Source organism: Leptopilina heterotoma, unplaced genomic scaffold (assembly GCF_015476425.1).
Source record: "Leptopilina heterotoma isolate Lh14 unplaced genomic scaffold, ASM1547642v1 Lhet_167, whole genome shotgun sequence".
NCBI classification, from domain to species: Eukaryota; Metazoa; Arthropoda; class Insecta; order Hymenoptera; family Figitidae; genus Leptopilina; species Leptopilina heterotoma.
In genome coordinates, this window is record NW_025110883.1 from 196,850 (window position 1) to 221,558 (window position 24,709).

Consider the following 24,709-nt stretch of genomic DNA (forward strand, 5'->3'; position numbering starts at 1 on the left):
CAATTCAAAATTTATTTTAGAAGGACTATTTAACTCTCTTCATAAGCAAAGGAAACATACACTTTTTGAACCTCCGAATTTGACACTCCAGTTTTCTCAGTGTAATAATCAGGTCATACTTGTTAAATAATCATTAAGTACTCATTAAAAATATTTGCTAGTCAAATAGTAATAATAATCATACAAGTGAAGAAATACATTGAACAATTAATTAATTAATTATTGTCAGTTTTATTTTAAATACTTGACGATAATTAATTAACAAGTGAGAACAATTAGGATTTTATTATTAATATAGTAAGGAAACGACTATTATTAAAATTATTGTTTTTATTTATTTATTTATTTATTTATTTTGTTTGTTTGTTTGTTTGTTGTACGTTTAAGAAAAAGCGAAAGACTTGAGGCACCTTACGAAAATGCGATACGTCCATGGTAGTCTTTAACTAAGTATGTAAATTAATTAGATGGTAAGTGACTATATGACGTTTAATGCTAATAATAAATTACGAACGATACCTAAGCAATGTATGTATAATATGAAAATCTTATACAAAAGTGATCGAGTCTTTACCAAAGTACTAGTTTTTAAGTGTTTCAAACAATTTTTATTCATAATTTAAACTCTTTCAATGTAAGTAAGTGGAATTTCACTTGAATATCTGAGCCCTGTTCTTGTTTACAGTGTTTACAGTGTGTAATATGTACCACTCATTATAAGTAGGATGTAATTGAAGACAAGAGAAGGACTTTAAGTGAAATTCCACTTATTCAGATGTGGAGGGAGTAAAATTATTCGTGTTCGTCGTTTCCTACCAAGTCTCATGGTGCGTGTGATAAAAGCTAATCTCCTTTATAAGAAATGAAAAGGGGTGTAAAAAAAGTATTAGCTATTAGCAAATTCCCTTGAGAGTTTTTTTATATTCTGGGAATTAGCCTAGAATATTTCACTCAACAGTTTACCTTATTATTCTTCGCATTACATAATTCAGTAACAATTTATTTTTCAATCAGAATTCTAATAATTTACTTGGACTAATTTTTGTAGGAACGATCATAAAGGGTTCATTTTCTTATTAAATTATGAAAAAACTTGATAGAATATTTTGAAAATTAGTTAAATTTCTTAACTTTTTATAATAATAATTTTTAAAATATAATTAAATTAATTGCAAAAAAGAATAAAGGGGTAAAACAGTGAAAATTTTTGAGAAACAATTTTGCATGCTCATCATATGTCAATGTACATATTTAATATATGAAATATTAAAATATATATAAAATATATGCGTTACTGTGAAACCTCTTGATCGGGATCATCTCGTAAAATATTAGAGCAATATTACACGATATTTATTTTTGCTAAAGAGTAGAAACTTATTATCGTGTCAAGAGTTTGAGAGAGATTAGAATGCTCAATTGTAATTAGTCGTTGCTTGAATAACTCGATTAGTTTCATCGTGTATAGACTTTTACAGTCTTTTCTAATAATATATTCATCATATATATATATATATTTATTCATTTATTTGAAGTATGTTATGGTTTTTAAAATTGAAGATTTTGCATTAAATTTCAATTATTTTTTCTTTCATACATGTATTATTGTTTTAGAATGTGAAATGTTGTATTTTTTAAAGTATTTCCATTAAAGAAAATAAATTTTACAGAAAAAATTAAGGTTATAAAACTTTACTGCAGTAAAGTGACTTTCTTCATTAATAAGTTTCTAGAAAATAATATAAATGAAAATATTTTATGAGATTTTTTTTCATTACTTTGAAAATATGTATTATTTTGCAATCAGCTTTTCTCAAATGAAAAAGAATAAATTGAAAAGGAATCAGAAAACCTAAATGACTTCTCTTCTTCTGTGTTCAGAAGTTTATGTGAAACATGTTTCCTAATTTCAAGCAAATATTGTCTTTTTCTTAGTCACAAATCTTTTTGAGATCATCTAGTCGTTTACTTGAATCAATGAATTTGTCAGCGTTTTGAGCGCATTGTAAATATAAAAACATATATATAAAACAAAATTTTAATCTAGGCATACAAATGAAAATGATTCAATAAAAAATTTAAATAGCGTGGGAAAATGACAGGGTTTTGTAGATAATTTTCCGCGATTCGAGAGTCTCGAATTTTTCTTGTGGAAAATTTTTTTTAATTTATAATGACAGTCGCGAAAAATTTTATATATATATATATATATATAAATAATATCTTTGAAAAATTCTCAATGTGTAGATTATTGGCTTTTGCATGTTTCGCGCTTCTATCGGTTTAAAAATGAATTTTTACATTCTCGAAACTGTAATTAAAAGAAGAGAAAAAAGCTATATATCAAACAGAATGAAATTCTACTTCTTGAAAAAATTTCCAATTGTTTGTTTTCATTAGCGACTGAGTGAAAATAGTCCTTTTATCATTTACGAGGTTCTCAAAATAAGGTGAAGGGACATAAACATAATGGGGCACCATTGGATGGTTAACATTCCTGTAGGTAGAATGGTCGTAGAAAGAAGAATGTGATCTTTTTTAAGAGAATGCAGAATTATAGTTGTCCCGTAAATACCGAGGTAAATACTTTGGCGTCTTTTTATTTACCTTCCGAAACGCAAGAGATCGTTAAAGTTCTATTGAGTTTCTTTGTTATCTATATATTATTATCATAAATTAATAAGTAGTATATTTTGCACTGCCAATCTCGCGATTTCTCTTAATAATATGTCCGTTAGGCCTTTGAATATATTATGCATGCATAGTATATACATAGATTTATAAAACGCTACAAATAAATTTATGCCAATTTTTTCGAAACGTTCTTTATCGACATCCTTTAATTAGTTATGCTGATGAACTATAAATGTTCCAACATCTCAAATGTTTTGTTGTTGAAAGTTCTTTTGATATTTACTCATATTTAGTTGTCATTCTCAATTAATTTATTTCAGTAAATTTTTATTTATTTTATTTTTTAATTAGCGAATCAGTGGAAAATGGCTGATATTTCAATCAGTTTCAACTGATCTTCAGTGAAATTTCACTGATTCAGTTTCAGAGAGTATCATTAAAAATAACTGCTGGTTTATTGTAGTTCAGTTTCAATTTCAACAATGAATAAGTAATTAAAAAAAAAATAATTATTTACAAATAAAATTAATGGTATAGTACCTAATCAATTAAAATTGTATAGATACCTTAATAAATATTTTATAAATCTTTTTTATGTTGAGAAGTACATAATAATTATTATAAAAAGGGCCGAGTCTAAAAATTACCATGAAACGTTATCAAAATGTTGAATCAAAATTTCAATAGTGGGAAATATTTTTGAATTATCTGGAAAATAGTTATTTTAAATGTAAAATAGATGATTAATTCCTTTTCTTAATGTAAACTTGAAACTCGTTTAGAAATGTAGTATGTAGATTAATTGATGTGAGTTTAATCGTGAAAAGACAATTGTTTGATAGATAGTTGTTTGATTATATATGGTAAAGAAAATTTTAGAAGACAGTAGAAAAAGTCGCGTCCACAATAAATTTTGGAGTAGTTTGTTAGCCTCCTAGGATGATTTAAGTGAAGTAACGTCCGATATCACGGTCCCTCCTAACTACTTAGCCGTAGCTTAGACTTTTTCACTATTTCCCATTTCTCATCATCCAGTCAATCAATTTTTTTCATTACCATATTGCTTATTCAATTTTTCAAACTGAATTTTTTAAATGCCAATAAATTTAATAATTTTTGGTTTGGTCGTCTGTTAATAAATTACTCCGTTTGTTTCATTATATGAAAGATAATAATTTGAAAGGTTCTTTATAATTTCTAAAAGATTCATATTCTTTTCATATTGACAAAAGATGATTAAGAAATGAGTGAATTCAGTCCTTGAAATAGGTAGAAGATAGATATATCGTACAGTAGAATTTAGTACTGTAAAATCGATGTTGTCTCTTAATAGTGCATTTGTAACGTAAGCGAGAGTTTTTACTTAAAGAATTTTCATTAATTCTTTATTAGCTCTCATAGTCTGAAACCTTCCTTTTTTGCAGAGGGCAAAGATTATCGACTCGTAATTCAACAAACAGTCGCTCGTTACAATTAATTTACAATGTAATATTATGATTATGATTTTATCATTAATATTAGGTAATATTTCTCACCTGCAATTTTGTGGTTATTAAATAATATATTTTATATCACCAAATTGTAACAAATATTAAATGATTTAGTTTTGTTTTTGGAAGTTGTTGTATTGTTTTTTATATAAGACGACTTAAAGAAATTTGACAATTCAATTTAATGAATGTGCGTAGTCGATTAGCGAATAGTTGGAAGTGAGTTTATGTTACTAATAAACGTTATAATTACACTGGTCTTAAAAAATACGAACGAGACATTCGTATTCAAAGCTATGGCTGTATGGCTGTGATCCTTATTATTACTTGTTAGGGTCATGTTTGGATCGAATTAAAAAAAAATTATTATTTGAATTTTAAAATAAAAAAAAGAAAAACTATGGTAAAAAAGTATTGTTAAAGAAAAATGAAACAGAGTAATTTAAAATTGTTAAAAATTGAAAAAATGAAACGTTAAGAAAAATTAAAAAAATCCCTCTCCTCATTATTGATTCTTATCAATAGTGATAATAAGAATTAATGAGGAGGTCCCTTCTCCCCTTATTTAGCCATAAGGGGCCAGTACGCATGAAAGCTTGCAATCAAGTAAACTTGAAGACCCGATATGCCGCCTCTAGGGTGCAGAACAGAGTGTCCCCACTTCCTCGAGGGCTGCCAGGCGCGAATATAATTTTTTTTTTTTGAATCGTTGATTTGTTGATGAAGACGGTGAACAAACAAAGTTGTGACGATAACACCAATAAGAAAGGCGTCGAATGATAAAAAGGTGTAGAAAATTTAATCTGAAAATAAAAAAGAATATATATATATATTACTTAGTATATTCTTGATTCAACTAATTACTACTTGATTTAAATATAATAATTTTAATACTTACTATTCCTATAATGGAAAGTCGCTTCGTCAAATGGTGCTTCCTTGGGGATTATTCCCTCATCGATGAGTCCCACGTTTAGAATATTTCGTCCACCGTTAATGTCACGTTCCCAGGTAGTGCGGCATTTATTACACTGCAGAAATCTGTGCGGACTCTTGGATTTTATCACATCAAAGCAGCAATTGCTGCACAGCGCAGTCGTGTGATACTCATTTACTTTAACGAATTTCAAGCGTTTGTCACCAAGTTGTTTTGCTCGATTAACAAACGTTCTCTTCAATTGATTCAACGCTGTACCAACGTAGCCACGTGTAAAGTTTGGTAATGATGCATTACCAAAAGCCACAAAACAAGGTTTTTGAAAAGTGTCTCCAATGAAGAAATTCACCAATTTTTCACATTCCCTCTGACGCGAAATATATTTGTCCATTTTTAAACGCACCACACATTTTTGCTCGTGCAACTCTTGAAATCTTTCGAACAGATGCAGCTTATACTCGATGATTCTCTTGTAATCTCGCGGATTGGTATTTGAAAAATTGGCCATTCTTTCTGGATTTTCAAGCACGTACTGTTTATAATATTTTTGAAGATCCAGACCAAATTCCTTTTTTCTTTCCCTTCTTCTGAAATCATTCATCTGCCAACGAAAACTGCTGCTCTTTAAATAAATGTGATTATCCTTCAATTTGTCCTCCATTGACGGTTGTGCACCACGAACTCTTCTTACACCACCCAATGTCGCCTTCTTGCCGGGATCGAAACCATAAAAGACTTTGAAACGAGTTTCCGGAGCAGGGCCTTCCTTTTCTTCAACAGATTCCATTTTTGGAACATTAAATATTATTGAAGCATCGACGCCATTTGTTGTCATCACTTCAGCAAATGCACCAACTTTGCCCCTTTCCGCGCTGGAAATGTCAAACATGTACTCCCATCTTTGAATTTTATTCTTGATTTGTAAAAATCGATTGATTTCTACATTCTTGCAAGTTTTTGCCTCTTTGATTTGAAGTTGCTTCTGTTTAAAAGGAATTGACTGCCGCCTTATCTGCAATTCTTTTTTCAAAAATACATCCTGCTCGGCACCCCTCTTTAAATCTTCCAGACCTGTATTGGAATACAATACATGTGCAATGCCGAGTTGAGCTTGCGGTACAAGAACAAAATTGTGAATATTGTTGTCGTGAAAGTATTGTTGAACACGTATCATGAATGGAATGAATTTTGTCCATTCAGAATTGCGATCATCTTCCTCACCATCGTCGTTTACGTCTCGTTTCATGTTTTGAAAATTCAACTTTTCTTGAGGATTCAGAAAATTATTAAATTCGGCAATGTCGCAATCATTGTTGTTGAGAAGATTTTCAACAACTTGAATAGCTTCTTTTCTCGTGCTAACAGTGTTGTTGCGAATTCTACTTGCAGAGCTCGACCACCTACTCTTTAAGGCAATATCCTTTCTTTTCCCATGAGTTTTTGGATGTTTTCTTCTTTTTCGAGTTTTTCTTTTTGAAAAAACTTTCTCACGATGTGAATTGTCCTTGGCACGATTTTCTCTTCTTTCTTGAATTTTAAAATTTGCAATTTCTTTGGCAGTCCTACGATGGTTTTCTTCTCTCGATGCTGCTGCTGCTGCTGTTGCTTCAATCCTTTTTAGTTTGCGACGTTTTGCTTTGAATTTTTTGCGATTCCTTCGCTTCTTTTCATTGTGTCTCTCTCGTCTTGCCATTTTTAAAATTCTCTCAGCTTCCGCATCATCATCGTCATCATTATCAAGAGCATCCTTCACAATATTCTCTTCTTCCGCGTCATCGGCAGCATCAGAGTTTGAAGCATCAGAGTTTGAAGCATTATCTTTAGATGACAAAAGATGTTGAACCAATCTCGTCAATCTACTTTCGAAATGTTTCAAGAAACTTGTTTTAAATTCACGATTCATTTTACGAGCTTCTTCTTGAATAATGGCCGAACGATATTCACAATCGTAAAGTGGCATATTGCCACGTGTCACTTTATATTCTTCGATTAGCGCTACAAACTGAGGATCTCGAACAACTTGAGTATTTATTTTTCTTTTCAACGCAATAAAGAGTTCTAAATAATTGGGACCATCGTTCGTCCACTTTTCAAGCAAATAATGATTTGTGTCATGATAAAGAGACTGCAACGCCATCAAAGAGACTTCTATTCTCATTCTGGATACTATTTTCGCATCTTCAATTATTCTCTCCTTTACGGCATTTGATTTACATATGGTGCCCAAGAATATTTTGACAGTTGACTTTCGAGTTCCCAATCGTTTGAGTCGCTTCCTTTTTCTCTCATCCATAGGAGGTTCTTCATCTTCCTCATTGTTCGCCGTTCTCTTTTTAGTAACTTTCTTTTTATTCTTTTCCAAAGAATCATCTTTCTTAGTCTTCTTTAAATTGGTATCCTTCTTATCTTTATCGGCACGACGTCGTTTCGCATTTTCCTTATTTTTATTCGAACTATTCCCACATGCAGCAGTAGCAGGACATTTTGAAGAATTTGAAGTATTATTTAAAGAAGTAGATGAAGAAGGTAGAAAATCCTTTAATGTTATTGACTGCCTCTTTCGCTTCATTTTCTTTGTCTCCTGGCAAATATTCCAAACCTAAAAGAAAATTTAAAAATTTTAATCTCATTTAAAATTAAGAAATTTTAATTAATTAATTTTTTAAAATTATTATTATTTTCAACAATTTTTAACTAAAATTCTTCATTAAATCAATTTTACAAAATTTCAATTATTCGTAAATTATTTAATTAAATATATATTCGAAAATAAAAACTTGAATTAACATATTTCAAAATTCAATTATTTATAAAAATTCACGCTATACAGCTTTTAATATTCAATTATTTAAATACAAAAATAATTCATTGTCTTAACATTTAATTCTCATAAAGAATTTTACCAACAAATTTTTCAATTGATGACGAATTTTAATAAAATTTTTAAGAATAATTACATTTTTCGAACAATTCGTTTAAAATTGTATTAGAAATAATTAAAATTCTTTGATGATTTTTATTATTTATGATGCAATTATTGAATAGCTGTTAACAATTTTATAAAAAATTTTCAAAAATAATTAAAGTCCTGAGAAATTTTTTATTATTCCAGAAAAAAATGAAATTCTCACGAAGATTTTTACAAAAATTTTTAAATAATTGAATTCTGTTTGGAAATTTTGTGAAAATAGTAGATATTGAAAATTATTGAATTGCGAAAAGTTTTTAAGAATTTTATTGCAATTCTTATTATTTATGAAAATAATTGAATTCTTTCGAACGATTTAATGAGAATTTTTTTAAATTATTGAATTTCCAAGAAAAAATGCATTACTTTTAAAAATAATTGAATTCTTGTAATGAATATTATTGTTATTTATGAAAATAATTGAATTTTGCAAAGAATTTTATTAAAATGTAAAAGAATAAATGAATTATTTCAGAAATATGTAATTAAAATTCTATTTAAAATAATTGATTTCTTTGGAACAATTTTATTAAAATATTATTTTAATTCTGGTGAAAAATTCTAATATTTTTGTAAATAATTGAATTCTTCCAAATAATTTAAAAAAACATTTTTTTTAAGTAATTGATTTTCGCGAGGAATTAAAATTAAATTTTTAACAATAATTACAATTTTTAGCAATTTCTGTAAAATTGTATTAAAAATAATTAAATTATTAAAATTTTCAAAAATATTTGAATTCCTGAGTTTATATTATTTATTTAAAATAATTGAATTATTGCGAAAAATTTTATTAAAATGTTTAAAAAGAATTAAATTTGTGTGAAAAATTTTGTTATTTTAGAAAATAATTAAATTCTTATTCATACGAATTTTATAAAAAGTGTTTTAAATTATTAAATTTTTCGAATTATAATAAATATTGTAAAAATTTTATTTTAATTAATTGGATTCATCTTTTTCTTTATAAAATTTCTGCTACACTGTAAAAAATGCCAGAATATAATAACATAGATCGTCTAATTGTACACTTTGGATAACCAATGGGAAGAAGTAAATTTAAAATGTCTGAAAAGGTAACATAACCTTCATTGGATTATTTTACACGGTGGCACAGTGTAAAGGCCAACGCAGAATAGATCTGTAACCGGAACCGCAATCGTAACCGTAAGCGTAAGAATGAGTTAAAGAAGGATAAATAATATACCTATCCTTCTTTAACTCATTCTTACGGTAACGCTTACGATTGCGGTTCCGGTTACAGATCTATTCTGCGTTGGCCTTAATTCGCATAAATTTCACGACATTTGAAAAAAAACGCGTGAAATTACACTGTCCGACGGTGGAAAAAAGTGACCATCTGTTGGAAGGGTTTATTAATAACGTATTATAAATAAACAATAAACAGCATTTATATAACATAGAAATAGAAATTTGTTAAATTCAGGCTAATTCACACTCCGCATTGGTAATTTTACACCAATCGGGTTTTTTTTACTGCGAGGTTGTAAAATAACACATTATAATTTAGGTTATATTAATACGTGGGACGGTGTAAAATTACTCTGGCATTTTTTACAGTGTATAAAATTTTTGAGTTTGTTTAATTTGAAAAAAGCAAATTTTTGTCAATAATGTCTAAACAAATAAAATAAGTTGAAACTTACGTTTTAAAACAATCCTTGAGAGAAAAACGGTGGCGAGAAACGATGGCGAGAAATGGTGGCGAGAAAAGGTGGCGAGAAACGGTAGCGAGAAACGGTGGCGACAAAGGATGGCGACATACGGTGGCGAGAAACGGTGGCGACAAAGGATGGCGAGAAACGGTGGCGATCGTTTTTGGTTGACGATGACCATAAGGAATTACAAACAAGTTTGACTCCAGAATCTGAAAAAAAATATGTTTGTTTTACTCTGAAAACGAATTGACAAACATAATATTTCACTGTGAATTAATTAATTAATAAAGGTTAATTTCCCAACATCTTTTTTTTTTTTTGCAGCAATGTCACGACGGTGAAATAACTTTTATTTATATAGAATCTTCTCACTTGTGAAAAGAAAAATAATTTTTTTTACAAATAAATTTTTGAACAGAAATATATTAATTCAAATATATTAACAAAAATATTCTAATTAAAATATGTATAGTTATTAAAAGTAAATTAATTTAAAAATCCGATTTAATTTTAAATATATATTTATTCGAATTAATAATAAATTGAAAATTTTAAATATTTCGGAAATTCAATCAGAAATTGAAAAACAAATTTGCAAATAAAATTTTTAATTGAACTAAAAAAAATGGTGTAATCGGAAAGAAATAATAAACTGATTGTTGTGCACACGCGCAGTACAAGCAATATCAAATTTGAAAATGGCTTATTTTTTTCCTGTTCTCGTAAGCTCGTAAAATCTACACTTTCAAATAATTTTATAAATTGTTCTAATAAAAAAAACACAATTGTTTATTATTTAATAAATATAACCTCAATTATCAATTTTTGTCTAATTTTTTTTTTATAAAATTTCTGCTACAAAATTTTTGAGTTTCTTTAATTTGATAAAATAAGCAAATTTTTGACAATAATGTCTAAACAAATAAAAAAAGTTGAAACTTACGTTTTAAAACAATCCTTGAGAGAAAAACGGTAGCGAGAAACGATGGCGTGAAATGGTGGCGAGAAACGGTAGCGAGAAACCTACTTCCGTCTTTTTCTATCTCGTGCTGGTGTTCCGTTTCCGTTTTAGGCTATACAGCAAACGACTGAAAATTTTTTTTACAATTTAAAAACAAATCACAATTTTTCTAAAAATAATGAACCAATTTATATTATAGATTATGATGAAATCAGTCAAGTCAAGTTAATGTAAACGATTAATGTAAAAAGTTTTCAAGAAAAAATTTTGTAACCTAACTTTTCAGAACATTAGTTTTTTAAACTTAATTTTACTTAATTTTAAATAATTATCATTTCACTTACCAAATTGATGTTCACGATTCGCCAAAGATTCAAATAGACATTTTTTGATTTGCCCTCGTAATCCGCAAAAGAAATACGTACATTTGTTGATTGTCGTCACGGAAATCAGCAAAAAAATTGTATTCACCTATATTGCAATTAAAACGTGTAATTTCAATAAAAATCTCGTACTGACTATTAAATATAAACAAATAAAAGGATGTTAAAATTACGATTAGATTTTAATTGAGCACAACACAAAATTCTGCCACCACGCACGAGAGTAATGAGGATAAAAATGCCGGCCGGATGCCGGAAAACGGAAAAAAGAAAATGGCGGCACATTGTAGTAGGTGGCGCGCTGGGCGGTTTCGACTTCCGGAATTTAAATATTTTAACTTGTCTATTGACAATATCATTCTTCTTTTTTTATTGTTAGAGATAAAGAGTATTCGAGATTATTTACGAGGATAAACAATATTTAAAAGATAATTGAAAAGTTAATAATAAAATAATACTATAAGGCTAATTAAAATGAAATTAGGGGAATTACCGAGAATATAGTATAGAATCAAATAAATCATTATTGTCAACTTTTTTTTTTTGCAGCAATGTCACAACGGTGAAATAACTTTTATTTATATAGATTCTTCTCATTTAAAAAAAAAATAATTTTTTTTAGAAATAAATTTTTGAAAAAAAATATATTAATTAAAATATATTAACAAAAATATACTAATTAAAATATGTATAGTTATTAAAAGTAAATTAATTTAAAAATCCGATTAAATTTTAAATATATATTTATTGGAATTAATAATAAATAAAAAATTTTAAATAATTCGGAAATTCAATCAGAAATTGAAAAACAAATTTGCAAATAAAATTTTTAATTGAACTAAAAAAAATGGTGAAATCGGAAAGAAATAATAAACTGATTGTTGTGCACACGCGCAGTACAAGCAATATCAAATTTGAAAATAGCTTATTTTTTTCCCGTTCTCGTTCGCTCATAAAATCTACACTATTTCTGATAATTTTATAAATTGTTCTATATTTATAATAAAAAAAACACAATGATTTATTATTTAATAAATTTAACCTCAATTAACAATTTTTGTCTAATTTTTTTTTATAAAATTTATGCTATTAAATTTTTGAGTTTGTTTAATTTGAAAAAAAGCAAATTTTTGACAATAATGTCTAAACAAATAAAAAAAGTTGAAACTTACGTTTTAAAACAATCCTTGAAAGAAAAACGGTAGCGAGAAACGATGGCGAGAAAGGATGGCGAGATACGGTGGCGTGAAATGGTGGCGTGAAATGGTGGCGAGAAACCTACTTCCGTCTTTTTCTATCTCGTGCTGGTGTTCCGTTTCCGTTTTAGGCTATACAGCAAACGACTGAAAATTTTTTTTACAATTTAAAAACAAATCACAATTTTTCTAAAAATAATGAACCAATTTATATTATAGATTATGATGAAATCAGTCAAGTCAAGTTAATGTAAACGATTAATGTAAAAAGTTTTCAAGAAAAAATTTTGTAACCTAACTTTTCAGAACATTAGTTTTTTAAACTTAATTTTACTTAATTTTAAATAATTATCATTTCACTTACCAAATTGATGTTCACGATTCGCCAAAGATTCAAATAGACATTTTTTGATTTGCCCTCGTAATCCGCAAAAGAAATACGTACATTTGTTGATTGTCGTCACGGAAATCAGCAAAAAAAATGTATTCACCTATATTGCAATTAAAACGTGTAATTTCAATAAAAATCTCGTACTGATAATTAAATATAAATAAATAAAAGGATGCTAAAACTACGATTAGATTTTAATTGAGCACAACACAAAATTCTGCCACCACGCACGAGAGTAGTGAGGATAAAAATGCTGGCCGGATGCCGGAAAAAAGAAAATGGCGGCACATTGTAGTAGGTGGCGCGCTGGGCGGTTTCGACTTCCGGAATTTAAATATTTTAACTTGTCTATTGACAATATCATTCTTCTTTTTTTATTGTTAGAGATAAAGAGTATTCGAGATTATTTACGAGGATAAACAATATTTAAAAGATAATTGAAAAGTTAATAATAAAATAATACTATAAGGCTAATTAAAATGAAATTAGGGGAATTACCGAGAATATAGTATAGAATCAAATAAATCATTATTGTCAACTTTTTTTTTTTGCAGCAATGTCACAACGGTGAAATAACTTTTATTTATATAGATTCTTCTCATTTAAAAAAAAAATAATTTTTTTTAGAAATAAATTTTTGAAAAAAAATATATTAATTAAAATATATTAACAAAAATATACTAATTAAAATATGTATAGTTATTAAAAGTAAATTAATTTAAAAATCCGATTAAATTTTAAATATATATTTATTGGAATTAATAATAAATAAAAAATTTTAAATAATTCGGAAATTCAATCAGAAATTGAAAAACAAATTTGCAAATAAAATTTTTAATTGAACTAAAAAAAATGGTGAAATCGGAAAGAAATAATAAACTGATTGTTGTGCACACGCGCAGTACAAGCAATATCAAATTTGAAAATAGCTTATTTTTTTCCCGTTCTCGTTCGCTCATAAAATCTACACTATTTCTGATAATTTTATAAATTGTTCTATATTTATAATAAAAAAAACACAATGATTTATTATTTAATAAATTTAACCTCAATTAACAATTTTTGTCTAATTTTTTTTTATAAAATTTATGCTATTAAATTTTTGAGTTTGTTTAATTTGAAAAAAAGCAAATTTTTGACAATAATGTCTAAACAAATAAAAAAAGTTGAAACTTACGTTTTAAAACAATCCTTGAAAGAAAAACGGTAGCGAGAAACGATGGCGAGAAAGGATGGCGAGATACGGTGGCGTGAAATGGTGGCGTGAAATGGTGGCGAGAAACCTACTTCCGTCTTTTTCTATCTCGTGCTGGTGTTCCGTTTCCGTTTTAGGCTATACAGCAAACGACTGAAAATTTTTTTTACAATTTAAAAACAAATCACAATTTTTCTAAAAATAATGAACCAATTTATATTATAGATTATGATGAAATCAGTCAAGTCAAGTTAATGTAAACGATTAATGTAAAAAGTTTTCAAGAAAAAATTTTGTAACCTAACTTTTCAGAACATTAGTTTTTTAAACTTAATTTTACTTAATTTTAAATAATTATCATTTCACTTACCAAATTGATGTTCACGATTCGCCAAAGATTCAAATAGACATTTTTTGATTTGCCCTCGTAATCCGCAAAAGAAATACGTACATTTATTGTACATACATTTGTTGATTGTCGTCACGGAAATCAGCAAAAAAAATGTATTCACCTATATTGCAATTAAAACGTGTAATTTCAATAAAAATCTCGTACTGATAATTAAATATAAATAAATAAAAGGATTCTAAAACTACGATTAGATTTTAATTGAGCACAACACAAAATTCTGCCACCACGCACGAGAGTAATGAGGATAAAAATGCCGGCCGGATGCCGGAAAAAAGAAAATGGCGGCACATTGTAGTAGGTGGCGCGCTGGGCGGTTTCGACTTCCGGAATTTAAATATTTTTTTCTTTTTTTATTGTTAGATAAAGAGTAGTCAAGATTATTTACGAGGATAAAAAATATTTAAAAGATAATTAAAAACTTGAGAATAAAATAATACTAAAGGCTGATTATTATTCTTTAGTTTGTTATTTTTAAAAATATTGTTGGCTAAAATAAAGACAAAATTTATCCTAAACTCTATACTCACTTGCAAAAATCAAAATTTTTTAAATTTTATGAAATTAATCCTAATTTACAGTTATTTTTTATATATTGTTAATGAATTTACACTACGACTATTAAACACGTAATTTGGTGAGGTAATATTTTGCAAACACTTTGTATTTATTAATTAATTTGTTTCACTTTTGTACTACATTTGTTGTAAATATTTACCATATTTCAGCAATTGTGTTACGTATAATAAAATATAGAACGCGAATAATTAAATCCCTTAAACTATTATAGAAGTACTGAGGGAACAGTCCACTTTGATGTGGCAGCCATTTTGTTTTTATTCCGACTCCCCTCTCCCCGCCACCCTACCCATTTAATTGTTGCAAATATTTCTAATCTTTCAACAGTTTTGTTACGTTTATTTATTGGCGATTAAATTTGGCTGAAAAAACGACAACGATTTGTCAAATTATACAACGATTGATAGTAAATTACGCGCAAAAACTGCAAATGTAGGGTCGGGCATATCAATGACGCCATAATCTTTTGCATTAGATTTACAGCAATAGAATTAGGAATCATAGTGAATAATTAAATAAATACTAATGAAAACAGATTAGAAACCGATAATCGATAATGTGGTTGATGTAAAAGTAACTTTTTGGCGAAAATTTGTACGACTTACCTCGACAATGTATGGCATCGGAATGAACATATCTGCAGTGTGAAGCCAACCACTGCCACCAGACGCCTACACTGCGCATGCGTGAGAAAGGCTCGATTAAGAGGGCGCGCGCTTATTTAAAACACAGTAACATGAGAAAAAATAATTTAATTACTATATAAACAATTTTTTAATGATAAATTTTATAATTTAATGTTTTTTAAATGAATAAAGCAGAATAATGAAAAATATAGGTAAGTATAGACTACGCTATTTAATTACGCTCGTTCTCTTTTCTTTTCAAGATAATGAGTTTAAAGTAGCTATAATTGCAACTAAGCCCGCCAAAAATTGACCACTTTGTAATAATCTCCTTTCCAAAAAGAAATATTTTTTAATGCAAGGTAACCGCAAAGTTTTTTTTATTATTATTATATTATTATTATTATTATTTTATTATTGTTATTGCTCTACAATGGTTAAAAATAGCAATGAGACGGAAACCAATTTTTAGAAAATAGAAACGAAAAAATAGTTTGGAAAATCTCTAACAAAAAATAAATTGATTGCTTTCTGTGAAATTGAAATTTTTTCATTTCTAAATAAATAATAGTCCATCATATAATTTACATAAATAAATGCTTAAAAAAACTGAAACGTGACTATCAGAGATATGACGCAGTCGACAGTGAAATTGGATAGAATTTATTCGCTTTATTATTTTCAGTACAAATACTAGAAAAATAATTTAATAATTACTGGAATAATTTAATTTCTTCCTACAAATATGTATATATTCATGATAATACGTACTAAAGTGATTTAAAAACAAAAAATTTAGATAGTTAGTTTGAAAAAAACTATTAACATAAAAAATGTTTGAAGGACAAGTGTTATTTTTTTGAAATTTTTAAGTGGGACTTTATGCTACTTGTTAGGGTTATGTTTGGATTGAATATAAAATAGAAATATTATTTGAATTTTAAAATAAAAAAAAGAAAAACTATGGTAAAAAACTGTTGTTAAAGAAAAATGAAATAGAGTAATTTAAAATTGTTAAAAATTGAAAAAATGAAACGTTAAGAAAAATTAAAAAAATCCCTCTCCTCATTATTGATTCTTATCAATAGTGATAATAAGAATTAATGAGGAGGTCCCTTCTCCCCTTATTTAGCCATAAGGGGCCAGTACGCATGAAAGCTTGCAATCAAGTAAACTTGAAGACCCGATATGCCGCCTCTAGGGTGCAGAACAGAGTGTCCCCACTTCCTCGAGGGCTGCCAGGCGCGAATATAATTTTTTTTTTTTTGAATCGTTGATTTGTTGATGAAGACGGTGAACAAACAAAGTTAACGAAGTTGCGACGATAACGACAATAAGGAAGGCGTCGAATGATGAAAACGTCTAGAAAATTTAATCTGAAAATAAAAAAGAAAATATATATATTACTAATTACTTTCAACTAATTACTACTTGATTTAAATATAATAATTTTAATACTTACTTTTCCTATAACGGAAAGTGGCTTCGTCAAATGGTGCTTCCTTGGGGATTATTCCCTCATCGATGAGTCCCACGTTTAGAATATTTCGTCCACCGTTAATGTCACGTTCCCAGGTAGTGCGGCATTTATTACACTGCAGAAATCTGTGAGGACTCTTGGATTTTATCACATCAAAGCAGCAATTGCTGCACAGCGCAGTCGTGTGATACTCATTTACTTTGACGAATTTCAAGCGTTTGTCACCAAGTTGTTTTGCTCGATTAACAAACGTTCTCTTCAATTGATTCAACGCTGTACCAACGTAGCCACGTGTAAAGTTTGGTAATGATGCATTACCAAAAGCCACAAAACAAGGTTTTTGAAAAGTGTCTCCAATTAGGAAATTCACCAATTTTTCACATTCCCTCTGACACGAAACATATTTGTCCATTTTTAATCGCACCACACATTTTTGCTCGTGCAACTCTTGAAATCTTTGGAATAGATTCAGCTTATACTCGATGATTCTCTTGTAATCTCGCGAATTGGTTTTTGAAAAATTGGCCATTTTTTCTGGAATTTTAAGCACGTACTGTTTGTAATATTTTTGAAGATCTAGACCAAATTCCTTTTTCCTTTCCCTTCTTCTGAAATCATTCATCTGCCAACGAAAACTGCTGCTCTTTAAATAAATGTGATTATCCTTCAATTTGTCTTCCATTGACGGTTGTGCACTACGAACTCTTCTTACACCACCCAATGTCGCCTTCTTGCCGGGATCGAAACCATAAAAGACTTTGAAACGAGTTTCCGAAGCAGGGCCTTCCTTTTCTTTAACAGATTCCATTTTTGGAACATTAAATATTATTGAAGCATCGACGCCATTTGTTGTCATCACTTCAGCAAATGCACCAACTTTGCCCCTTTCCGCGCTGGAAATGTCAAACATGTACTCCCATCTTTGAATTTTATTCTTGATTTGTAAAAATCGATTGATTTCTACATTCTTGCAAGTTTTTGCCTCTTTGATTTGAAGTTGCTTCTGTTGAAAAGGAATTGACTGCCGCCTTATCTGCAATTCTTTTTTCAAAAATACATCCTGCTCGGCACCCCTCTTTAAATCTTCCAGACCTGTATTGGAATACAATACATGTGCAATGCCGAGTTGAGCTTGCGGTACAAGAACAAAATTGTGAATATTGTTGTCGTGAAAGTATTGTTGAACACGTATCATGAATGGAATGAATTTTGTCCATTCAGAATTGCGATCATCTTCCTCACCATCGTCGTTCACGTCTCGTTTCATGTTTTGAAAATTCAACTTTTCTTGGGGATTCAGAAAATTACTAAATTCGGCAATGTCGCAATCATTGTTGTTGAGAAGATTTTCAACAACTTGAATAGCTTCTTTTCTCGTGCTAAAAGTGTTGTTGCGAATATTCCTGGCAAATATTCCACACCTATAAGAAAATTTAAAAATTGCAATCTTATTTAAAATTAAGAAATTTTAATTAATTAATTTTTTAAAATTATTATTATTTTCAACAATTTTTAACTAAAATTCTTCTTTAAATCAATTTTACGAAATTTAAAAAAAATTCATTTAACATATTTCAAAAAAATCAATTTCAAAATTCAATTATTTATAAAAATTTACGCTATACAGCTTTTAATATTCAATTATTTAAATACAAAAATAATTCATTGTCTTAACATTTAATTCTCATAAAGAATTTTACCAACAAATTTTTCAATTGATGACGAATTTTAATAAAATTTTTAAGAATTTGAATTACATTTTTCGAAGAATTCGTTTAAAATTGTATTAGAAATAATTGAAATTATTTCAGAAAAAAATGAAATTCTCACGAAGATTTTTACAAAAAATTTTTAAATAATTAATTCTGTTTGGAAATTTTGTAAAAATAGTAGATATTGAAAATTATTGAATTGCGAAAAGTTTTTAAAAATAATTTAATTTTACAAAGAATTCTATTGTTATTCTTATTATTTACGAAAATAATTGAATTCTTTCGAACGATTTAATGAGAATTTTTTTTAAATAATTGAATTTCCAAGAAAAAATGCATTACTTTTAAAAATAATTGAATTCTTGTAATGAATATTATTGTTATTTATGAGGAAATGTTATTTCGCGAGGAATTAAAATTAAATTTTTAACAATAATTACATTTTTGTTACCAATTTCTGTAATATTGTATTAAAAATAATTAAATTATTAAAATTTTCAAAAATATTTGAATTCCTGAATTTATATTATTTATTTAAAATAATTGAATTATTGCGAAAAAATTTATTAAAATGTTTAAAAAGAATTAAATTTGTGTGAAAAATTTTGTTATTTCAGAAAATAATTGAATTCTTTATACGAATTTTATAAAAATTGTGAAAATTTTATTTTAATTAATTGGATTCTTCTGGAAAACTTTATTTTTGAAAACTTTACTATTAATTTTTTACTAAAAATTTGTAAAACTAATTGTTACTAATTCCCTGACATTTCCCGGTTTTCCAGGTGTTGTTGACACCCTGTCAATTACCAATTTTTCTCAAATTTTTTTTTTATAAAATTTCTGCTACACTGTAAAAAATGCCAGAATATAAATGTTACCTGAAAAGGTAACATAACCTTTATTAGATTATTTTACACGGTGGGACAGTGTAATTCGCATAAATTTGACGACATTTGAAAAAAAGTGTAAAATTACACTGTCTGACGGTGGAAAAAAGTGACCATCTGTTGGAAGGGTTTATTAATAACGTATTATAAATAAACAATAAACAGCATTGATATAACATAGAAATAGAAATTTGTTAAATTCAGGCTAATTCACACTCCGCATTGGTAATTTTACACCAATCGGGTTTTTTTTACTGCGAGGTTGTAAAATAACACATTATAATTTAGGTTATATTAATACGTGGGACGGTGTAAAATTACTCTGGCATTTTTTACAGTGTATAAAATTTTTGAGTTTGTTTAATTTGAAAAAAGCAAATTTTTGTCAATAATGTCTAAACACAAATAAAATAAGTTGAAACTTACGTTTTAAAACAATTCTTGAGAGAAACGATGGCGAGAAACGGTTGCGAGAAAAGGTGGCGAGAAAAGGTGGCGAGAAACGGTAGCGAGAAACGGTGGCGACAAAGGATGGCGACATACGGTGGCGAGAAACGGTGGCGACAAAGGATGGCGAGAAACGGTGGCGATCGTTTTTGGTTGACGATGACCATAAGGAATTACAAACAAGTTTGACTCCAGAATCTGAAAAAAAATATGTTTGTTTTACTCTGAAAACGAATTGACAAACATAATATTTCACTGTGAATTAATTAATTAATAAAGGTTAATTTCCCAACATCTTTTTTTTTTTTTTGCAGCAATGTCACGACGGTGAAATAACTTTTATTTATATAGAATCTTCTCACTTGTGAAAAGAAAAATAATTTTTTTTACAAATAAATTTTTGAACAGAAATATATTAATTCAAATATATTAACAAAAATATTCTAATTAAAATACATATAGTTATTAAAAGTAAATTAATTAAAAAATCCGATTTAATTTTAAGTATATTAATAAAAAACAATTTATAAATATTTATTCGAATTAATAATAAATAAAAAATTTTAAATATTTCGGAAATTCAATTAGAAATTGAAAAACAAATTTGCAAATAAAATTTTTAATTCAACTAAAAAAAATGGTAAAATCGAAAAGAAATAATAAACTGATTGTTGTGCACACGCGCAGTACAAGCAATATGAAATTTGAAAATGGCTTTTTTTTCCTGTTCTCGTAAGCTCGTAAAATCTACACTTTCTAATAATTTTATAAATTGTTCTAATAAAAAAAAAAATTATTTATTATTTAATAAATATAACCTCAATTACCAATTTTTGTCTAATTTTTTTAAAATAAAATTTCTGCTATACAATTTTTGAGTTTGTTTAATTTGATAAAATAAGCAAATTTTTGACAATAATGTCTAAACAAATAAAAAAAGTTGAAACTTACGTTTTAAAACAATCCTTGAGAGAAACGATGGCGAGAAACGGTGGCAAGAAATGGTGGCGAGAAACGGTGGCGACAAAGAGTGGCGAGAAATGGTTGCGAGAAACGGTGGCGAGAAACGCTGGCGATCATATACAGTTGACGATGACCATAATGGTCATTACAAACAAATTAATTTCACTCGAGAATCTGAAAAAAATATGTTTCATTTACTCTGAAAACGAATTGACAAACATAATATTTCACTGTGAATTAATTAATTAATTAATAGAGGTTAATTTCCGAACATCTTTTTTTTTGCAGCAATGTCACAACGGCGAAATAACTTTTATTTATATTCTTCTCACTTGTGAAAAGAAAAATAATTTTTTTTACAAATAAACTTTTTAAACAGTAATATATTAATTCAAATATATTAGTTCAAATATTTTGCTAAAAATATATTAATTCAAATATATGAACAAAAATATACTAATGAAAATATGTATAGTTATTAAAAGTAAATTAATTTAAAAATCCGATTAAATTTTAAATATATATTTATTGGAATTAATAATAAATAAAAAATTTTAAATAATTCGGAAATTCAATCAGAAATTGAAAAACAAATTTGCAAATAAAATTTTTAATTGAACTAAAAAAAATGGTGAAATCGGAAAGAAATAATAAACTGATTGTTGTGCACACGCGCAGTACAAGCAATATGAAATTTGAAAATGGCTTATTTTTTTCCTGTTCTCGTAAGCTCGTAAAATCCACACTTATAAAATCTACACATTTTATAAATTGTTCTATATTTACAATAAAAAAAACACAATGATTTATTATTTAATAAATATAACCTCAATTACCAATTTTTGTCTAATTTTTTTTTAATAAAATTTCTGCTACAAAATTTTTGAGTTTCTTTAATTTGATAAAATAAGCAAATTTTTGACAATAATGTCTAAACAAATAAAAAAAGTTGAAACTTACGTTTTAAAACAATCCTTGAAAGAAAAACGGTAGCGAGAAACGATGGCGAGAAAGGGTGGCGAGAAACGGTGGCGAGAAACGGTGGCGAGAAACGGTGGCGAGAAACGGTGGCGATCGTTTTTGGTTGACGATGACCATAAGGAATTACAAACAAGTTTGACTCCAGAATCTGAAAAAAAATATGTTTGTTTTACTCTGAAAACGAATTGACAAACATAATATTTCACTGTGAATTAATTAATTAATAAAGGTTAATTTCCCAACATCTTTTTTTTTTTTTTGCAGCAATGTCACGACGGTGAAATAACTTTTATTTATATAGAATCTTCTCACTTGTGAAAAGAAAAATAATTTTTTTTACAAATAAATTTTTGAACAGAAATATATTAATTCAAATATATTAACAAAAATATTCTAATTAAAATACATATAGTTATTAAAAGTAAATTAATTAAAAAATCCGATTTAATTTTAAGTATATTAATAAAAAACAATTTATAAATATTTATTCGAATTAATAATAAATAAAAAATTTTTAATATTTCGGAAATTCAATTAGAAATTGAAAAACAAATTTGCAAATAAAATTTTTAATTCAACTAAAAAAATGGTAAAATCGAAAAGAAATAATAAACTGATTGTTGTGCACACGCGCAGTACAAGCAATATGAAATTTGAAAATGGCTTTTTTTTCCTGTTCTCGTAAGCTCGTAAAATCTACACTTTCTAATAATTTTATAAATTGTTCTAATAAAAAAAAAATTATTTATTATTTAATAAATATAACCTCAATTACCAATTTTTGTCTAATTTTTTTAAAATAAAATTTCTGCTATACAATTTTTGAGTTTGTTTAATTTGATAAAATAAGCAAATTTTTGACAATAATGTCTAAACAAATAAAAAAAGTTGAAACTTACGTTTTAAAACAATCCTTGAGAGAAACGATGGCGAGAAACGGTGGCAAGAAATGGTGGCGAGAAACGGTGGCGACAAAGAGTGGCGAGAAATGGTTGCGAGAAACGGTGGCGAGAAACGCTGGCGATCATATACAGTTGACGATGACCATAATGGTCATTACAAACAAATTAATTTCACTCGAGAATCTGAAAAAAATATGTTTCATTTACTCTGAAAACGAATTGACAAACATAATATTTCACTGTGAATTAATTAATTAATTAATTAATAGAGGTTAATTTCCGAACATCTTTTTTTTTGCAGCAATGTCACAACGGTGAAATAACTTTTATTTATATTCTTCTCACTTGTGAAAAGCTCACTTGTGAAAAGAAAAATAATTTTTTTTACAAATAAATTTTTGAACAGAAATATATTAATTCAAATATATTAGTTCAAATATTTTGCCAAAAATATATTAATTCAAATATATGAACAAAAATATAATAATTAAAATATGTATAGTTATTAAAAGTAAATTAATTTAAAAATCCGATTTAATTTTAAATATATATTTATTCGAATTAATAATAAATAAAAAATTTTAAATATTTCGGAAATTCAATCAGAAATTGAATAACAAATTTGCAAATAAAATTTTTAATTGAACTAAAAAAAATGGTGAAATCGGAAAGAAATAATAAACTGATTGTTGTGCACACGCGCAGTACAAGCAATATGAAATTTGAAAATGGCTTATTTTTTTCCTGTTCTTGTAAGCTCGTAAAATCTACATTTTCTAATCATTTTATAAATTGTTCTATATTTATAATGAAAAAAAGACAATGATTTAGTATTTAATAAATGTAACCTCAATTACAATTTTTGTCTAATTTTTTTTTTATAAAATTTCTGCTATATAATTTTTGAGTTTGTTTAATTTGAAAAAAAATCAAATTTTTAACAATAATGTCTAAACAAATAAAAAAAGTTGAAACTTACGTTTTAAAACAATCCTTGAGAGAAACGGTAGCGAGAAACGATGGCGAGAAATGGTGGCGACAAAGGATGGCGAGATACGGTGGCGACAAAGGGTGGCGAGAAACCTACTTCTGTCTTTTTCTATCTCGTGCTGTCGTTCCGTTTCCGTTTTAGGCTATACAGCAAATGACAGAAAATTTTTTTTACAATTGAAAAAGATTGTAAAACAAATCACAATTTTTCTAAAAATAATGAACCAATTTATATATTATAAATTAGGATGAAATCAGTCAAGTCAAGTTAATGTAAACGATTAATGTAAAAAGTTCTCAAGACAAATTTTGTCTTGTTGATTGTCGTCACGGAAATCAGCAAAAAAATTGTATTCACCTATATTGCAATTAAAACGTGTAATTTCAATAAAAATCTCGTACTGACTATTAAATATAAACAAATAAAAGGATGTTAAAATTACGATTAGATTTTAATTGAGCACAACACAAAATTCTGCCACCACGCACGAGAGTAATGAGGATAAAAATGCCGGCCGGATGCCGGAAAACGGAAAAAAGAAAATGGCGGCACATTGTAGTAGGTGGCGCGCTGGGCGGTTTCGACTTCCGGAATTTAAATATTTTAACTTGTCTATTGACAATTTCATTTTTCTTTTTTTATTGTTAGATATAAAGAGTATTCAAGATTATTTACGAGGATAAAAAATATTTAGCAGATAATTAAAAACTTGAGAATAAAATAATACTATAAGGCTGATTTTTATTTTTTAGTTTGTTATTTTTAAAAATATTGTTGGCTAAAATAAAGACAAAATTTATCCTGACCTCCTATACTCACTTGCAAAAATCAAAATTTTATGAAATTAATCCTAATTTACAGTTATTTTTTATATATTGTTAATGAATTTACACTA

At 27.4% G+C, this 24,709-nt stretch overlaps 2 protein-coding genes across 8 annotated transcripts; both read right to left on the reverse strand.

Annotated features, from left to right (window-relative positions):
* Positions 1 to 321: 321 nt before the first annotated feature.
* Positions 322 to 15,552, reverse strand: LOC122499438. Of its 4 annotated transcripts, XM_043607795.1 has the most exons (10): positions 15,428 to 15,552; positions 14,205 to 14,346; positions 13,817 to 13,987; positions 12,613 to 12,739; positions 12,225 to 12,395; positions 11,014 to 11,140; positions 10,652 to 10,796; positions 9,697 to 9,917; positions 5,023 to 7,660; positions 322 to 4,927 (listed from the first exon to the last, which is right to left on the reverse strand). In XM_043607795.1, the coding sequence occupies exons 9-10, from the start codon at positions 7,628 to 7,630 to the stop codon at positions 4,923 to 4,925; spliced, it is 2,613 nt and encodes an 870-aa protein (XP_043463730.1). In that variant the 5' UTR covers positions 7,631 to 7,660; positions 9,697 to 9,917; positions 10,652 to 10,796; positions 11,014 to 11,140; positions 12,225 to 12,395; positions 12,613 to 12,739; positions 13,817 to 13,987; positions 14,205 to 14,346; positions 15,428 to 15,552; the 3' UTR covers positions 322 to 4,922. The 4 variants fall into 4 exon arrangements, with proteins under 4 accessions (XP_043463730.1, XP_043463733.1, XP_043463731.1 ...); XM_043607798.1 differs by lacking the exons at positions 11,014 to 11,140; positions 12,225 to 12,395; positions 12,613 to 12,739; positions 13,817 to 13,987; positions 15,428 to 15,552 and having other exon boundaries at positions 14,205 to 14,489; XM_043607796.1 differs by lacking the exons at positions 10,652 to 10,796; positions 11,014 to 11,140; positions 12,225 to 12,395; positions 12,613 to 12,739; positions 15,428 to 15,552 and having other exon boundaries at positions 14,205 to 14,489.
* A 538-nt stretch (positions 15,553 to 16,090) lies between these two features.
* LOC122499443 lies at positions 16,091 to 24,337 on the reverse strand. Of its 4 annotated transcripts, XM_043607808.1 has the most exons (8): positions 24,172 to 24,337; positions 23,803 to 23,956; positions 22,821 to 23,006; positions 21,901 to 22,069; positions 20,929 to 21,114; positions 19,957 to 20,175; positions 16,911 to 18,349; positions 16,091 to 16,824 (listed from the first exon to the last, which is right to left on the reverse strand). In XM_043607808.1, the coding sequence occupies exons 6-8, from the start codon at positions 20,142 to 20,144 to the stop codon at positions 16,820 to 16,822; spliced, it is 1,632 nt and encodes a 543-aa protein (XP_043463743.1). In that variant the 5' UTR covers positions 20,145 to 20,175; positions 20,929 to 21,114; positions 21,901 to 22,069; positions 22,821 to 23,006; positions 23,803 to 23,956; positions 24,172 to 24,337; the 3' UTR covers positions 16,091 to 16,819. The 4 variants fall into 4 exon arrangements, with proteins under 4 accessions (XP_043463743.1, XP_043463745.1, XP_043463744.1 ...); XM_043607810.1 differs by lacking the exon at positions 22,821 to 23,006; XM_043607809.1 differs by lacking the exon at positions 21,901 to 22,069.
* Between the last annotated feature and the right edge of the window lie 372 nt (positions 24,338 to 24,709).

Bases quoted from the DNA above. Each gene is read 5' to 3' on its own strand.
- LOC122499438 (XM_043607795.1), bottom strand. From the start codon at position 7,630: ATGAAGCGAAAGAGGCAGTCAATAACATTAAAGGATTTTCTACCTTCT.
- LOC122499443 (XM_043607810.1), bottom strand. From the start codon at position 20,144: ATGGTCATCGTCAACCAAAAACGATCGCCACCGTTTCTCGCCATCCTT. The intron at 18,350-19,956 runs GTAAGTTTCAAC...ATTTTCTTATAG, and splicing joins CTCAAGAATTGTTTTAAAAC to GTGTGGAATATTTGCCAGGA.